The sequence below is a fragment of the Bidens hawaiensis genome, unplaced genomic scaffold, assembly GCF_021521415.1.
Source record: "Bidens hawaiensis isolate Kalapana, Puna unplaced genomic scaffold, B.hawaiensis_p1.1 tig00013298_1, whole genome shotgun sequence".
In the NCBI taxonomy this organism is placed as follows: domain Eukaryota; kingdom Viridiplantae; phylum Streptophyta; class Magnoliopsida; order Asterales; family Asteraceae; genus Bidens; species Bidens hawaiensis.
Genome location: NW_027492127.1, coordinates 176,627 through 194,083, shown reverse-complemented (window position 1 = coordinate 194,083; position 17,457 = coordinate 176,627). Strand labels below are relative to the sequence as shown.

The 17,457-nt window shown below is 36.3% G+C and overlaps 1 protein-coding gene and 1 pseudogene across 1 annotated transcript; both read right to left on the bottom strand.

The window, feature by feature from the left end:
- Positions 1-2,594: 2,594 nt before the first annotated feature.
- On the bottom strand, positions 2,595-6,865 carry LOC143543786 (cytochrome P450 71A1 pseudogene; annotated as a pseudogene).
- Positions 6,866-11,732: 4,867 nt separating this feature from the next.
- LOC143543785 (uncharacterized) lies at positions 11,733-12,760 on the bottom strand. Its single transcript, XM_077036029.1, has 2 exons — positions 12,565-12,760; positions 11,733-12,463 (listed from the first exon to the last, which is right to left on the bottom strand). The coding sequence occupies exons 1-2, from the start codon at positions 12,758-12,760 to the stop codon at positions 11,733-11,735; spliced, it is 927 nt and encodes a 308-aa protein (XP_076892144.1).
- Positions 12,761-17,457: the final 4,697 nt, after the last annotated feature.

Genomic DNA, 17,457 nt, shown 5'->3' with positions numbered 1-17,457 from the left:
TGTAATGCTTAACAGGTTTTAGTGAATTCTTCATATATGCCTGCAGCCTCAAATACACCTAATTTCCAACCTGATGTGATCGCTCTGACCTGCGTTTACCAGCCTACTGCCTTATCCTACTCTGCATTATAAGAAAAGACTCTCTTAGTTGGATCGTCGATTCCCTATCACACATGAAAGCAACCACTTCTGATAGAACTGAATCTTTAGAAATATATGGTACATGTACAGGAGAAGGAAACCATACAAGGCCTTAAATGATCGAAATCATCCCAATAGAAGTATGGAAAGAATTATTATACCACCATTGGGCGAATGACAACCATTTAGCCCAAGTATGAGGCCTTTCGAAAACCATACATCTTAGATAACCCTCCAAACACTTGTTAACTACCGCAATATGGCGGCCATCTGTTCTGTAGACATAGGTAACTCGATCAGCTTTAAACACATTATCAAGAAAAGTTTGAGCCACAACAACAGTAGAAAATGGATGACTCTATAACATTAAATTGCTATATTTGGTAAGCCTATCAACAATAAATATTGTATCCGCACCCAATGATTTTGGTAACCATCCAATAAAACAATTTAAATGTCTGCAATGATGGATTTGGGATAAGAGTGACTGTCTTATAACATTCCATGAATTGTAATAAAAGGATCCACCTCATCTTCCACAATGCAGTGAGTATTGTTATCCTCGTCCTTTATTTCAATCACAAATACTTGCTTCTTATTACGCTTATGACCCCAAACTTTTCTGGGCAACGAAAATACTCACCCTTAGACCTCTCTAGCTATAATTCTTTACTAGATAATCTCTTTTGGTTACTAACCGCATTCAAAGGCATTGGAGCAGGTAGTGCTTTCCTCATAGGAAGAGAACTTCTGGAATAAGAGCTAGAACATCTACGTATATATAATAATAAAATATTTAATTTATTTGAAAAGCTTCTCGAATAATAAATACCCGAGTGTTTAATTTGTAAACCTTGGTTGATTTTATAAATCATATTTAAATATCGTTTATATTATTTTAATGATTTAAAACTGAGCCATCTCTATCTTGCGAGCGTCTTCTTCTTGAATGGCTCTAATTCCTTGCTACATGTACTAATATGTTTCCCTGAATTATGGGAGAAAAATACGTCAACGATATGGTGAATCGTTGACTCTAAAAATATTTTATAAATCTTTCTTTGACTGATAAGATAGTTTTCTTGAACAATCTCAGCGGAAACGTCTCTTATTTCTGGGATTTGCCATTGCCATACACACACAATTACGGTTCTCTGGGAACTGATGCCCGTTGGAGAACTTTTATTATGATCTTTAGTTTGTGGCCACGTAGCCTTGATTGAAAGACTAGATTAATCCGGCTACAGACCTTAGTCTAGTTTTGATAGCTTTAAACCTTGACCGATCTTTTGTTTGAATTTAATATTTAGATTTGAAATCTTTCCCTTTATTTGCTAACCATATGTATGTTTCTTCTTCAAGAAGAAATGTCTATGATATGTTTCTTTTTAAAGAAGAAACGTTATGTATCTATAAACTTGATAAGTAAAATCTTATGTTTCTTATTTTGACTACCCTCAAGTATATTATATTTCTTAATTTAAAGAAACATTATTTTAACCTTTATTTATAAATTTTGATCAAGGTCTAGGCTATACCTCAAACTAGGGTTTAAGCCTTGAAATATAATAAAATAATAACTTAGGCAGAACCGTACCTTACACGGGTATAATAAAATAAGTAATGATCATATTTCTTTTCATGACTATGATGTTTCTTTTTATTATATTTCTCGTCTCGATCCGACCCAAACAACAACCAACTCAATAAATCAGAACAAATGGGGATCTGTTTAATAAAAATTATAGGCCCACAATTACCGATACACAAAATATTTACTTTTCATCTACAAACCACTTATATATGCATTTTGCAGTATTTACACTCTCCCCCTCTATGATAGAGCACAACCCACCCACTTGGTTCTACTGCCATGGGCTGCTCAATTATCTATTTGGTTCCATTGGCAGCCCAATTATCCATTTACATTCAGCCCTGTTATTTGTTGAAACTTATTTGTAGGCATGTACGTGTCCAAGTAAAAAATGATTATATATTTATGTGAAACAGTCTAAATAATATAGTGGTTCCGGTAAATTAATGCATTCTGAAACTTTTAATTCAAACAGTTATAGTTTATTAACCTAATAAATTATATATCCCCTTATTTACCTACCTAATTATATATCTAGCTAACCCAAAACCTAATTACCTACCGGTCAAATTATGACGACGTACTCTCCATTCTTCATTCAAGATTCCAAGTTTAGAAAACAAAACTTTTTTATGAAAGCAACATTTGTATATAAAAATTCAAAAACGAAAGCAACCGGACTAATTAAAGAAACTTTAACTTCCCAGTTATTTAACATTTTTTGGTGCATCATTTCATGCATGTGCATGGAGATACCCTTTTATTGTTAAATTACCATACAACTTTAGAAGAAAAAAAATGAAAAAAAAAAACTTTTAGGAGAGAGCTTATTGTCCGGCTTTAAGTGGTATTGCAGCCATCAACGGCCAGGGACTTTGGCTACGAGTTGGAGCGGGATCTTCTTATGTATCGCAGTCCCGGCAGTTTTCTAAGTGTCAACGTCTTTGAACCCTTCAGGAATTTCCCAATCAAAAGAGTAAACAAGGTTCGAAAGAGCCAACTCCACCATCACCAGTGCCAGCAACATCCTTAGACAACCTCTTCAACCATACCCAAATGGGATCAACTCGAAATCATCCCCTTTATAGTCAACACTACAACGCATGAACCTCTCTGGCTCGAATTCTTCAGGCCGTTCCCAGCATTTAGGGTCTCGCCCTATTGCCCACGCGTTCACGTACACCAGAGCCTTCTTCGGTATCTCAAATCCCCCTATAACGCATCGATCTCTTGCTTCACGAGGAACTAAAAGTGGTACAACCGGGTATAGTCTAAGTGTCTCTTTGATTGTTGCTTTTAGATAGTCAAGCTTATAAAGATCATCTTCATCTACTTTCCCTTTAGTCCCAACTGCATTCCTCACTTCTTGTTGTACTTTCTTCAAAGAATCCGGGTTTTTTATGAGCAAAGTCATCACCCATACCACCACTGAAGCAGTTGTCTCTGTCCCCGCCAACATAATGTTCTGCGCATAAAGAAAACGACACAGTTAACCCACCAGACGACGTTTAACTGGCCAAATTAACTTAAACCAAACATAATACAACATAAACTGGCCAAAGTTAACCCACCATGAGTACACCTTTGATATGATCAAGGGTGAGATCTGTTGAAGAATCTTGTTTGAGTTTGAGCAAGATATCTGTCACACCCTCAAAATCCGCTAACGGAGTTTTACCGTCAGAGGGTGTGAACTAACAGGATCGGAATCATTAGTTACAATCAAACCATAAATAAAGTTTTCAAAACACGAAAACATTTAAGTGTAAAATAAGGGCGGAAGTGTAAAACCATAAACCAAGTGTTGCGTCACGCAGGACGACTTAAAAACCCAATTAATAATAACAGTTTAAAAACAAGTTTGCATAAACAAAAGCGTTCAAGGTAATGCATGATCCTATACCGCGCGCCCGCCTCGGCTACCTGAGAATAACATACTAAAAGGGTCAACACGAGGTTGGTGAGTTCACAAGTTTATATAAAATAAAGCGTTTAGCGTTTTGCGTTTAGCGTTTTGCGTTACCAGATAGTGTTAAATCAATTATATATCTATAGGTAGCTAGCCTATAAAGCAAGTATTACTAAGTGTTCGACACCGAAGCTGACTGTTTATCATGTGCCTTGCCACCAGGTCTATCCCGACCATGGTAATGTGTTTAGCCAAAATACACCCACTCGACCTCCAGTCGAGCTTAGCGTTGGGTGGGGTTTGTCAAACCCAGTAGTACTACTCAACAGTGACTCGCTATTATCCAATACTAAACGGCTCGATGTGTGAAGGACTTCAGTTGTTTCGTTTGCCACTTAGTCTTTACAAGTGATATATAATCTAATAACAAAATCTAAAAGCGTTTCGGAGTATGTATTCTCCCCCAAGTGAAAAGCGTTTAAAAGAGTTAAAAGGGGAAACGTGAAACTCACTGTTTGCGAAGAATTCCAAAAACAAGTCACCCAAGTGATGCGCGTCACAGAAAAACTCTCGCTAGCGTTCTAAAACAACAAGGAGATTTTCTAAGTGTCGGAACTATTATCGAGTCTCTAGACTCGGCACATAATACCTATGCACAAGATACGTTTCGTGATTCGTTTGTGAATCGTGTGTGTTTCAACAAGCACATTAGTGATACGTTACGTGTGTGAACAACTATCTACGTGTCACATGTTAATAGTGTACATTACTAGCAATTATTCCCCGCAAGGGCAATTTGGTCAAAACATAACAATTATCTAGCAACAAGCACGTTTCATGTATTTTCACAAAGTTCAGCAGCTAGTTTCATCACGACAGAATTCTACTTGAAAGACTACTCTATTCAACAGATCATAGTATCTCAATTAATTCACCAAAAATCGTCACAAAAACATACATGAGTTAGGTTTTCAGAACATATTTTATTGTATTTTTATTCTACATAGTTTACTCAAAATGATCAAAACATTACAACAAACTCACAGCAGTCAAAATCATGCGCAACAGAATGTTATTTGTTATTCCCGTTAAATGGAAAATCCAACTAATGCAAGACCAATTGAGTTAGGTTCTTAACTCAACAAGTTAACTTCCAGAAGTGGAACCAACCCATTTGGTCTTGTAGTTCATGAGTTATGATATTTACAAAACAACCTAACAGCAGGTCTCACAATTCAGATTTGCACTTCAGTTTTGTAAAATAATAAAAGTTAACCCTTACTTGTCCAAAAATTACAAGCTTGGACTTTATAGAAACTAGACTCAACATAGCACCTTGTAGTGTTAACAACCTCGACCAAATTCCGCATTAACATTTAGTTACAGTTGTCTAATCATAACTTACAATCTGTCCAGTTCCAGTTTTGACCTTTAATCACATTTAAATCATTTGACCAACCAAAACAACTCCAAATTAGGCGTGGTTGAACTTTCTGAAAACTAGACTCAGAGTACTACCTTGTAGACTCATAAGTAGCTCAGTTTGCTTTTATATTCAATAAGTTACACATCGTTCAAGTTTAACTATCACTGCTGTCAAAACTCAGCAAGCATAAACAATCATCTAACATGCATCCTAAGCATACGACATAACTCAAAACATGTAATACACATAATTAATCATAGAAATCAGTAGTAACCCTCTAGGGTTTACAAACAATCAATGATTCAAAGATCTTTCACCGTTTAAAATCACATTTGATTATCAATATCAATAACTAACACATAATCAATCATCCTCTAGCAACAATCAAGCATAAGAACACTTATTCATAATTTTCGTGACCTAGGGTTTTAGATTAACCCATTCAAGATCAAAACTAAACATGTAAAATACATAGGATAGTTGTTTATACCTTCCTAGCACCTTAATCTTCAACCAAACTTGAAAGATCTTGTGTGTATGTGTGTGTGTGATTGACGGTAGCCAAGAGCAAGGGGGGGGGGGGGGGGGGGGGCGATCGGTTGAGAGGGAGAGAGGGGAGGTTAGGGTTTATTGATATTATTAATAATAACATGTTACATCAAGGCCCCTCCACTTCTAAATATTATTTTTCTAGCTTAAATTGACTTGTTTGCACCTTGAGTTAACGTTTCATACAATGTTATCACATAACACATAAGTCTAACACATAATTATCACATAATTATTGTTTTGACGTTTTTCGTTTATTCACCTATGGTTTGCGTCAACTCGTTTGCGTTTCGGTGCAATTCCCGAAAGACTACACATGTAGTAATTGTCAAGCGTCATTTAGAACCTTAGTTTAAATGTAATGAGATGTGCGTTATAGATCCAGTGATCTTAAGTTTGAATTGACGGAGTTAACCTGAAATTGACGAGTGTCACATCATTCCCATGTTAAAGAATTTTCGTCCCGAAAATTTGAGTCAAGTCATGATGAGTGTCTGAAAAAGTAAGAAAAATTTCAGTTTGTCATAATATCAACCATATCATCTTGCATTTTGTATGGCCGGTTTTGATCTAGATGTTCATCAATTACTTCTTGATAGAACTCATCCATGTCCTTGAAGGTCTTTTCTAGTCTAGCATTGCTTCCATTGAGCTTATCAAGCCATCCCATTAAAGGAAAATAATCCCTATAATAGAAATTAAGAAACATCTCTTGACACTCTATCATAAGCTCCTCAAAGCGGGTCCCTTCTTGAGGTCTCTTCCCAAAAGCAACTCTGCAAGTAATATTATTAGTGAGAACCATAAGAGTTTCACTTAAATTCACCATTTGTTTGGTTGAACTTTGAGTATTTATCCCATCTATCATGTCAAACACCTCCTCTTCACGAACGGAACGAAACGAGTTTACTTGTTTTATTGAAAACAGATGAAGGTTGCAGATCTTTCTCATCTGTCTCCAATAGTCAGTGTACTGAGAGAACGCGATGTCTTTGTTATTGTATGATAACTTCTTTTGCCCTGTTAAAACCGGCCTCGTGCAGAAGACCAAATAATTGGTTTTCATAATTTCTTTGGCCATTTCTGCAGAAGATACAATTAGAGTTTGGACGTGACCAAGGCGAAGGGACATTAAAGGGGGACCTGGAGGTAGAGCGCGGGTTTTTGACAGAAACCTTATAATAATGGAAAGGAGGAAGAGTAACAAGACAAAGAGAGCTGATGGTATGACTAAAAACGAAGCCATTTACACTGTTAGAGATGACCTAAATTAACCAGAGTATATACTACTTTCTGGGACCGAAGGCGAGCTAGAAAAGACAAAATTGTCTACGTGGAATTGCCGTTAATTACCAAATCTGGAAACTGTAAAGTCAACAGGTTATGACAAGAGAGCTGATGGGATGATGTTCATGTCCTTTTTTGATAATTACCATTTGATTAGTCATTTCTTATTTTGTTATTGATATTAATATGGGAACCCGACATGAGGCTGGTAGTTATTGATAATTTCCCTTAGCCGTCGGCACAATTTTTAATACAAAGGAAAATCTCTAAAGATACGAATTTTTTTATTTTATCGTTTCTAAAGGGGGAGAAATTCATATGACAATGTTTTGGTTTCAGTTGATTGAGTACATTAATAGTGGAAAATTACGTATGCTAGCGTTTGTCTAGTCAGTTGGATAATTTTTGTGTGTTTCATCATTTTTACTATAAAACATGCACGATCTGTCATATCAAATGGTGGGTAATCAACATTAATGTAAAGCCACGTGAGATGTTCGATGAGATATCATGACTTGTGCAATCTAATTATTACTTAAGCGGTTCCCCCATTTTATAATCAATGTTGGATTACATGTTTTGCAGTGGTTCTTTAATTTGAAATGGCGAAACATTTGGGGAATTATTCAACTTAGTAGACAATCCATGACGTAGTAGTTTGCAAGATTGCAAGGATCCGTCATTTCAAATGATGGGTAATGAACATTGCAAATCTAGGTATGATGTTCGATGTGATATGACTTGTACAACCTAACTATTAGTTAACTGGTTCCCCCATTTATAATTAATGCCGGATTTTATGTTTTACAATGGCTCTTTCATTTGAAATGAAATGGCGGAACATTTGGGAATTATTCAACTTAGTAGACAATCCATGACGTAGTCTTTTTCTCAGCGTGTAGGCAACTGGTTCCTTAGATTGGTTAACTGGTTCCCGGCCCATTTATAATTAAGCTTCTTTAGGCTGAACAGTCCCTTAGATTGGTTCGGCTAGGACATTGTCTTTCTCTCAGCGTGTAGGTGTCACAAAACCAGTAATATAACTTCTATTGACCGTAAACTCGTTACAAACAAAGATCTCTGAAACAACTCGAATCAGAGAAGAACAAACCACAAATAATATTCTGCACTATATCAACTGAGTATCTCAGAAAGTAGCAGATCAAAGAGAAGCACTAATTTGGGTTTAGACTTGAGAGAGCTAAAGTCAGAGAAGACAACGGCTAGAAAACTTGAACCATATCTTCTATTTCTTGATAATATATATTTTCTCTTGCTGCTTCCATGAGGGACTTGAAAGTCCATGAGCCCAACAAAACAAGCAGCCTCCAAGAGTCCAAACTCCAAGCCCATGGTAAAAAACCAAAAAAGAAGATAAAAACAAAATATTAGGCTAAACACATATAAACGTTTAAATGACTTAGAATTGACTAAACAAGGTATTAAATATTTTGACACCCCCCCCCCTCAATTCTATCATTTAAACAAATCTAGTAAACCCAACATGTCACAAATTAACACATGTTGAGATGGAAACAAACCTTTCGTGAAAACATCAACAAGCTGTTCTTCAGAATCTGTCTTTATAATTTTAATCAGTCCGGAAGATATTTTCTCACGAAGGTAGAACAAGTCAATCTCGAAGTGCTTAGTCCTATCATGAAAAACAGGATTTGCACTAATAGCAATAGCTGCACTGTGATAACAGTGCAAAGGAACCAACAACTCGACATCAACTTTTAGTTCTTTTAAAAAGTTTATTAACCACACTATCTCAGATGTCACAGTACCCATGGAACTAAATTTTGCTTCTGCAGAAGAGCGAGACACAGTTGGTTGTTTCTTTGTTTTCCAACAAACCAAAGAGTTTCCAAAAAATACACAAAACCCAGACACTGATCTTCTTGTGGAAAGACACTTTCCCCAATCTGAGTCAGCATATGCAGTTAATCCAAAACCTCCACCCTTACTTACCAACACTCCTTTACCAGGAGATTTTTTTAAATATCTTGACAAACGAAAAGCCAACTGCAAATGTGCATGAGTTGGACTATGCATAAACTGACTAAGGAATTGAATAGAATACGATATATCAGGACGTGTGTGAGAAAGATAAATTAACTTACCAATTAATTTCTGATAAACAGAAATATCATTTAGTAAGGTTTCATCCTTCTTACACACATTCGTTACTACATGATTCTAATCAATTGGTGTATTTACAGGTTTGGAAGCAGTTAAACCAAACTCAGCTAAAAGTTCAACACAATATTTTCGTTGAGACAAACAAATCCCATTAGAGGACCTTAACACCTCAATTCCAAGAAAGTATTTAAGTAAACCTAAATCTTTAATCAAAAAAGACGTATTTAACATAGACTTAATTTTGTTTATCTCAGTTTCATTATTACCCGTTATAACAATATCATCCACATATACTAAAAGAATGATTAAAAAGTCTTTATCAGACTTTATGAACAAAGAGTAATCACTCTTACTTTGTTCAAAACCATAACCAATTAACACACTAACAAGTTTTTGATTCCACATTCGTGGAGCTTGTTTTAAACCATATAAAGACCTTTTTAGTTTACACACTTTATTTTCATTTTTTGAAAAATAACCTTCAGGAGGTAACATATAAACATCTTCACTTAGTTCTCCATACAAAAAAGCATTATTTATGTCAAGTTGATACAAATTCCAATCTTTTTCAACAGCTAAGCTAATAATCATTCTAACTGTTACCATTTTCACAACCGGTGAAAATGTTTCATCGAAATCATTACCCTCTTTTTGACTAAATCCTTTAGCAACTAATCTGGCTTTATAACGCTCTATTTCACCATTGGACTTATACTTAATCCTATAGACCCATTTACAACCAATGGGTTTTCTATTTTTTGGTAACTCGACCATTTCCCAAGTATTATTTCTATTTAATGCACTCATTTCTTCATTCATAGCATTTATCCAATTTTCATCATTGCAAGCTTGTTTATAACAAGTTGGTTCAACACTCTTATTTAACACACACACCAAACACAAATTTTTAGATGACAAATTTGAATAATTCAAGACCTTTTCTAGACCATATTTTACCTTACCCTCAATGACATACTCTTGCAATTTCTTTGGTAAACAGGTATTCCTAGTAGATCTCCTTACTGATACATGTTCATTGATATCAAAAGCATTTGAGCCCTCAGGAGAGTATGTCTCATCAGATATTTCAACCTCATGATCTACACCATTAAGATTATCCGCCGATTCTGACAGCTGCTGATTCATAGCCTCGCTGTCAGAAGGTGAACTATCACTAGGATGCTGATCATCGGCTAAAACATGTTGTACCCCCTCTTCATCATCGGGAATTTTCCCACTTGCACAATCATTGTTTTTTTTTCAGAAAAATACATATTAAATTTTTTTTGATGATTTAAAGAAGTATCAATATCAAGTTCCAAATCCTTAGGGACATCAATATTTTTAAAAGGGTAGATAGACTCATAAAATTTGATATCTCTAGAAATTAAAACTTGTTTTTTTGCTTAAATCCCAAACTTATACCCTTTTTGAGTATTAGAATAACCAAGAAAAACACACTTAATTGACCTTTTTTCAAATTTATTTGTATTGTTTAAAACTTTACTAAAACATAGACAACCAAAATTGCGCAAGTGCTTAAGAGAGGGTTTAAATCCGAACCATGTTTCATAAGGAGACCTACCATTTAACACCGAAGAGGGGGTCCTGTTAACCAAATAAGTTGCAGTTAAAACACAATCAGACCAAAAATTCAAATGTACATTACTTTCAAATAAACGAGACCTAGCAACATTAAGAAGATGTTGATGTTTTCTCTCAACAATCCCATTTTGTTGAGGTGTGTGAGTACACGAGGTTTGATGTATAATACCATGATTTTTAATAAAATTTTTCATTTGAGAATTAACAAATTCTGTCCCAATATCACTCCTAAACATTTTTATGTTAACTTCAAACTGATTTTTTAGCAACATATAAAAAGTTTGAATATTATCAAAAACCTCACTTTTATTTTTCATTAAGTATACCCACACAGCCCTTGAAAAATCATCAACAATAGTTAAAAAATATCCATATCCTTCTTTACTTTGAACTCTATAAGGACCCCACACATCTAAATGTATTAATTGGCCAACCTTATTAGTTTTCTATCACTTAAAGGGAACGGATCACGACGTTGTTTAGCTAAGTGACAAAGTTCACAAGGATAAGACTCATCAATGGAACTAATACCTAGATCATTTTTTAAGACTTTTAACACGTGATGTGCAGGATGTCCTAGCCTAGTGTGCCACATATTAACTTGATGAAAACTATTAAAACAAACTTTAAAATTGTTTAAAGACTCACCACAAAGATATAAACCATCAACTTGACTACCAGTCACCAGGGTTCTCTTTGTGAATGAATCCTGAATATAACAATTTGCTTCATTAAATAAGACAGACATCTTGTTATCCTTAGCTAACTTATAAACGGACATTAGGTTAACATTATATTATGGAACTACAAACACATCGGTGAGAGTGACATCATCGTTTAGTTTAAAATTTCCAATTTTAGTTACCATAGCATTAGATCCATTTGGATGCTTCACACTAATACTAAACTCAGTCACATCTATAGCACCAAAAACGTTTTTGTCACTCATAACCATGTGCTGATTAGCACCAGAATCAACCACCCAACTAGAACTAAGGTTGGGTGTGTTTTTACTATTAAAACAAAATATATTTTTTCTAAAATTTTGGCTTGAGAAATTTGACAAAAAATTACCTCTAACATCTTTGTTGTCCGTCATTAGTTTTTTCATCTAACAAGCCTAACAATTTAGACACTTGATCAGGAGTTAGGGTACTAACAACGGAATTAGATGAAGAACCTTTAGTGGGAAAAGAATTACACGAAGAAAACTGTTTAGAAGCAGGTTTAAACCTATTTGACTGGGGATAACCAACAATTTCAAAACATCTTTCAACCGTATGGCCAATTTTATTACAATGAGTACACTTGAGATTTGGATTATGACCTCTGTTAAACATTTTCTTATTGTCAAAACTTTGAGGGTTTTTAGATAAGAAACCAACATTTTGCGATTGACCTTTGGAAGAACCACTAGAAAACCTGTGTGATTCTTCCCTAGATACAATCGAAAAGCCTGTTTTGATAGTAGGTAAAGGTTCACGAGTTAACAGATTGGTTCTAACCGGTTGATATACATCATCTAATCCCATTAAAAATTGCATAAGTTTAATTAATTGATTAAAATCATTAAAACCTTTTGAAGCCTGACAAGAACATGAGGGAAATTGTACCATGGCATCAAACTGTTTCCACATTGTGGTGAGCCTATGGTAATACTCAGCCACAGTTAATCCATTCCGATTTAGAGAATTTATTTTTTGATACAGGTTAAAAACGACAGAACCATCAACCTTGTCATAAGTATCCCTCAAATCTTCCCATACCTCAAAATCACTTTGAGAGTAAACTTGACCCACATAAAGTTCTTCAGAAACAGAATTTAAAATCCAAGTTAACACAACTGAGTTACATCTATCCCATTGATTAGCTAACACATCATTTTTTCAGTTGGTTTTATACACTTACCTGTAACAAATCCTAGTTTATTTTTAACTTGTAAAGCTAACTTCATAGCATTTGACCAAACCGAATAATTCTCAGTGCCTTTGAGTTTTATGCTAACAATAGACAAGTTACTCAAATCACTAGGATTCAAATATAGAGGATTATTAATATCAAGTTTACTAATAAGAACCTCATCATCAACACCACTATCGCCCATTTTAACAAATTAGATAACAATTAGTAAGAATTAATACACAAGAATTAAAACCACGAACAACTCGAATCAGAGAAGAACAAACCACAAATAATATTCTGCACTATATCAACTGAGTATCTCAGAAAGTAGTTGATCAAAGAGAAGCACTAATTTGGGTTTAGACTTGAGAGAGCTAAAGTCAGAGAAGACAACGGCTAGAAAACTTGAACCCTATCTTCTATTTCTTGATAATATATATTTTCTTGTGCTGCTTCCATGAGGGACTTGAAAGTCCATGAGCCCAACAAAACAAGCGGCCTCCAAGAGTCCAAACTCCAAGCCCATGGTAAAAAACCAAAAAAGAAGATAAAAACAAAATATTAGGCTAAACACATATAAACGTTTAAATGACTTAGAATTGACTAAACAAAGTATTAAATATTTTGACAGTAGGCAACTTTGATGCCTGACTAGTTTGTTCCAAAGGAGGCTCTTATTTGTGCATATTGTTCGATACGAACGGGTTCAATGCTCTTAATCTAATAGGTATTTGGGTTTGTAGGAATCATATGCATTTTTCTCATGAATATAGTTTAGTCTAAATTCGAACAACGGAATATGGAATATGAATGTTATGAGATCTAAAAGTTAAATCTGATAAAAGCACAATCTACCCTTATATATCTGATGTGTGGGTAAAAGTACATGATTTAAGTGTTTTATATTGTGTGTTTTACTTGTTTATATGTATCGAACACAAATAATTTGATAGGTTTTATGTTTACAGGTGTGCAGAGCTTAACGGAGCTTAAAGAAGCTAATTTAGAGCATTCATGATGGAGTGGAAATTAAAGTGATGATATATGAGATGATAGAGAATTGAAATACGAAGACGCGGCCGCAAACGGGGAGAAAAACGGAGTTGAAACGAAGATTTTATGAAGAAAACAGTTTTGGCCTAGCAGGACCGTAAAGCAGATTGACCAGACCGTAGCTTATGGTCTGACCGTAGCTTACGGTGGCCAGACCGTAGCTTACGGTCTGGTCTGATGGAAAAAGGGATTTTTGGTGATTTTTCTTCCATATTTAAAACCAAAAACCCTAGGGTCGATTCTATTCAATATTATTCAGTTTTGGGGCGATTTTGAGGCTATCTTACACCACCATAACACATCCTAATCACAAGATTGATCCATGAACATCTTCTCCAACATCATAATCAAGAGCATGAAGATCAAGATGCAAGGCTAAAGGCTTCATAACCATCTCCGGGTGTAGGGTTGAGTTGCTTGTTAGGTTTTGTTTATTCTAAACTTTAACTTTGGATTTGTAATTGATTAATCATTCGATTAATCAATTCTTTGAGTTTGCTTTTGTGCTTACACGGTTTTAATTAATTGATTACTTAATCTTTTGTCAGTTAATTGATTTGTGGTCATCAACAATTAGGATTGAGTTCTTTCGTCATTGACCCGTTTATTATTAACCATATTATTGATTTTGTGTTTCAACAAGTAAAACCGATTATCAAATAGATTTTCATTTAACTTTGTCAATTGTTCAGAATCAGTTCTGACGATCAACACGGTCAATCGTTAAGTCTTTTGGTTTACATATTCTATAAGAAGTTGTCCAAAGAAGTTTATCAATTCCTTAACTTGTTGCAAAACCCGAACCCTGGAGTTTGGTTATTTTCACATAATTGTTTACAAACTACTCATTTAAACCGCTTGACATTGTCTGTCCACTTTTAAGTATTTTTATAAGAGAAATTGAGTTCCACTTGCAATTTCCACTGATTCCTTGTGGATTCGACACCTTACTTGCCCTAGCTAGTAAAGGTATTTTACAAATATTTTTAATTTCTCCATATTCCATCCCCACACTTGAGATTTACATTGCCCTCAATGTAACTCAGATTTTCAAAAACAGATGCAAACACAGGATATTCATACCAATGGCAATTCAAATGACAACCAATTACCCATCTCCAGATTTAAATAAAGTTGCATACCATTAAACGAAACACATAAAGTTTTTAAACATAAACATAGACACTAACACCAACCACACGACCCAAAGTTCATCACGCCACCCGGCCACCCATAACACAAGTATTAAACAATCAACAAAACATAAAAGATAGAGAGAGACACGTGGACCTGATTCAAATCTCTTATGTCAAATGGGTCCTGCTGATGAGTATTTTTGCAACCTTGACCCACACTTCTTAAATATGATATGCCAATATCTACTTCACCGAATCTTGACAAAACCACCATGAGCTTCCCCACACTTAGGGTTCACTATGACCACGAAACACAAACAAAAAGTAACACGCAAAAAAGAAAACCAAAAATAAAGAAAACAAAACAAAATAAAAAAGTCGGGTTGCCTCCCGGTCAGCGCTAAGTTTTTGTTAAGATCTTCAGCCAGACCGTTACCTCATTTTGCGGTTATGGTGGTCGCATGGAACATTTACCTACTGAGTTTCCTATAAAAGCACGGTAGTTGACACGCCTCGGTTCTACTTCATTCTTCATGTTCAGCATGTCCGATAAACCAAAGCGGGTCGATGTAAATGCATATTTACTTTCAGAATTTCCAGCATATGCTCTGTAGTGAAGACGTCGATCCCACACGCTCTTTCTTATCTTCGAAACATCAAATATTGAACGGGGCCAATCTGAGCATTTTCCAACTGAGTTTCCCGTGTATGCTCGGTAGTTGAGGTGTTGGGCCCATAACTTATTCCTCATGGTTGACATGTCTATAGAGCCCACATTACCCCACTTTTTACCATTCTTCCCACTATTCTTCACATTCACCTTCTCTTTATTCGAGTTCAAGTCATCATCCCCTACTTTATCAATATGAATAATGTGTAATAGAGGATTATCGGGATGATTTGAAACTATCTTAGTCTCTGCCTCTTCTACTGATATCTCTTCATCCGGGTCTAGGCATTCAGTTCTATGCTCCAACAAGTCTGGATCATGTCCTACAACTTCATAATCGGCAACTATAACCGTTGCATTCGATGGCTCTTTAGTAACCGGAGGAACTGGTGTAGTATTAGGGGGTGTTTGTTTTTTCTTCAAACATCTTCAAGGGAGCTAATGTCTGCAGGCGCGCAGACATTACCCTTGAAGACTGTTTGTTTTTTTTCTTAAAACAGATCTGAAGTTATCTTCTTTCATCTTAAAAGAAAAGCAAGGAAATCTTGCTTAAAACATCTTCACAAAAAAACCCTACTCTTCTCCCTTTGCAGCCACCCTCTCATCCACTGCTCCTACCACCGTCCGCCAACACCACCACCCACCGTACGCCACCACCACCGTCCACTACCCACCATCCATCACCACCACCGTCCACCACCCACCATCCATCACCACCACCGTCCGCCACCACCACCACCATCCATCACCGCCACCACCACCATCCATCACCCACCACCACCACCATCCATCACCGCCACCACCACCACCATCCATCACCGCCACCACCACCGTCCACCACCCACCATCCATCACCACCACCGTCCACCACCCACCATCCATCACCACCACCGTCCGCCACCACCACCACCATCCATCACCACCACCGTCCACCACCCACCATCCATCACCACCACCATCCATCACCACCACCACCATCCATCACCGCCACCACCACCATCCATCACCCACCACCACCACCATCCATCACCACCACCGTCCACCACCAACCAAAACCATCCATCACCACCACCCATTGTCCACCACCACCATCCACCGCCACTACCCACCGTCCGCCGCCACTACCACCATCCACCACCACCACCTTCCACCACCCACCAAAACCAAATCGGCATGGAAAGCAAAGACTAAAAACTAGATGTAACTTGAATAAATGACTTCTATCTTGTGAGATAAGTTTGACAGTTATGCAGACAGTATCAGCTTATAAAAACAAACAGTCTTATATTTTCAGCTTGCAGATCTTCAGACCACATCTTCAGTTGCAGACATAAAAACAGATGAAATCAGCTTGCAGACAGTTTATGTCTGCAAAAACAAACAGCACCTTAGTCTCCACAACCACATCCTCAACTTCATTCTCTGATTGATCAAGATCCTCTTCTATCACTTCCTCATCAATCATGGCACCACTAGCCAACTTTTCTTGTTCTCGTTCAATTTGAGCCACCTCTTCTAATAGTTGACTCACCAGTTTATCTTTAGTAGTATTAAACGTTTCCTGGAGTTCTAACCTCTGATTTAAAGCCTGATTGTGAGCTTCTTGATCTCTCTTCATCTCTTTCAGAAAATCCATAACGTCTTTCCAAGACACTTCTTTGTTACCCGAGGAATCTTCTTGATCTTGCCGATAATTTCTTTGATATGTACCACAATGATTATAATATTGAGGGTCCTCCTCGTATATTGGTTGATGATGTTCATGGTAGTAGTAGTCCTCCTCCTCTTGATAACTTACAAAACTTGGCATATCGGACCCATCACTATCATACTCCGAATCATCCTCAAACTGGTAACCATTAATTCTCTTTTGAGATTGAGAACTGCTTTGATACGAGTTTTCATCATGATTACCTGTTGTTGACCCAAAATAACCCTCATAATCAGATTGAGGCGATGAATAATTTTGGTACCGCATGTTGAGACCCTGTTGGTTGAAGCTCCTTTGGTTATCTGACTCGTAGAAGCCTTGAGAGTTTG

What these genes read in the sequence shown, in the direction of transcription:
- LOC143543785 (XM_077036029.1), bottom strand. Translation starts at nt 12,760, where the DNA reads ATGGGCGATAGTGGTGTTGATGATGAGGTTCTTATTAGTAAACTTGAT. An exon ending in TAAACTAGGATTTGTTACAG is followed by an intron (nt 12,464 to 12,564) that starts GTAAGTGTATAA and finishes CTGTTTCTGAAG; the next exon opens with AACTTTATGTGGGTCAAGTT.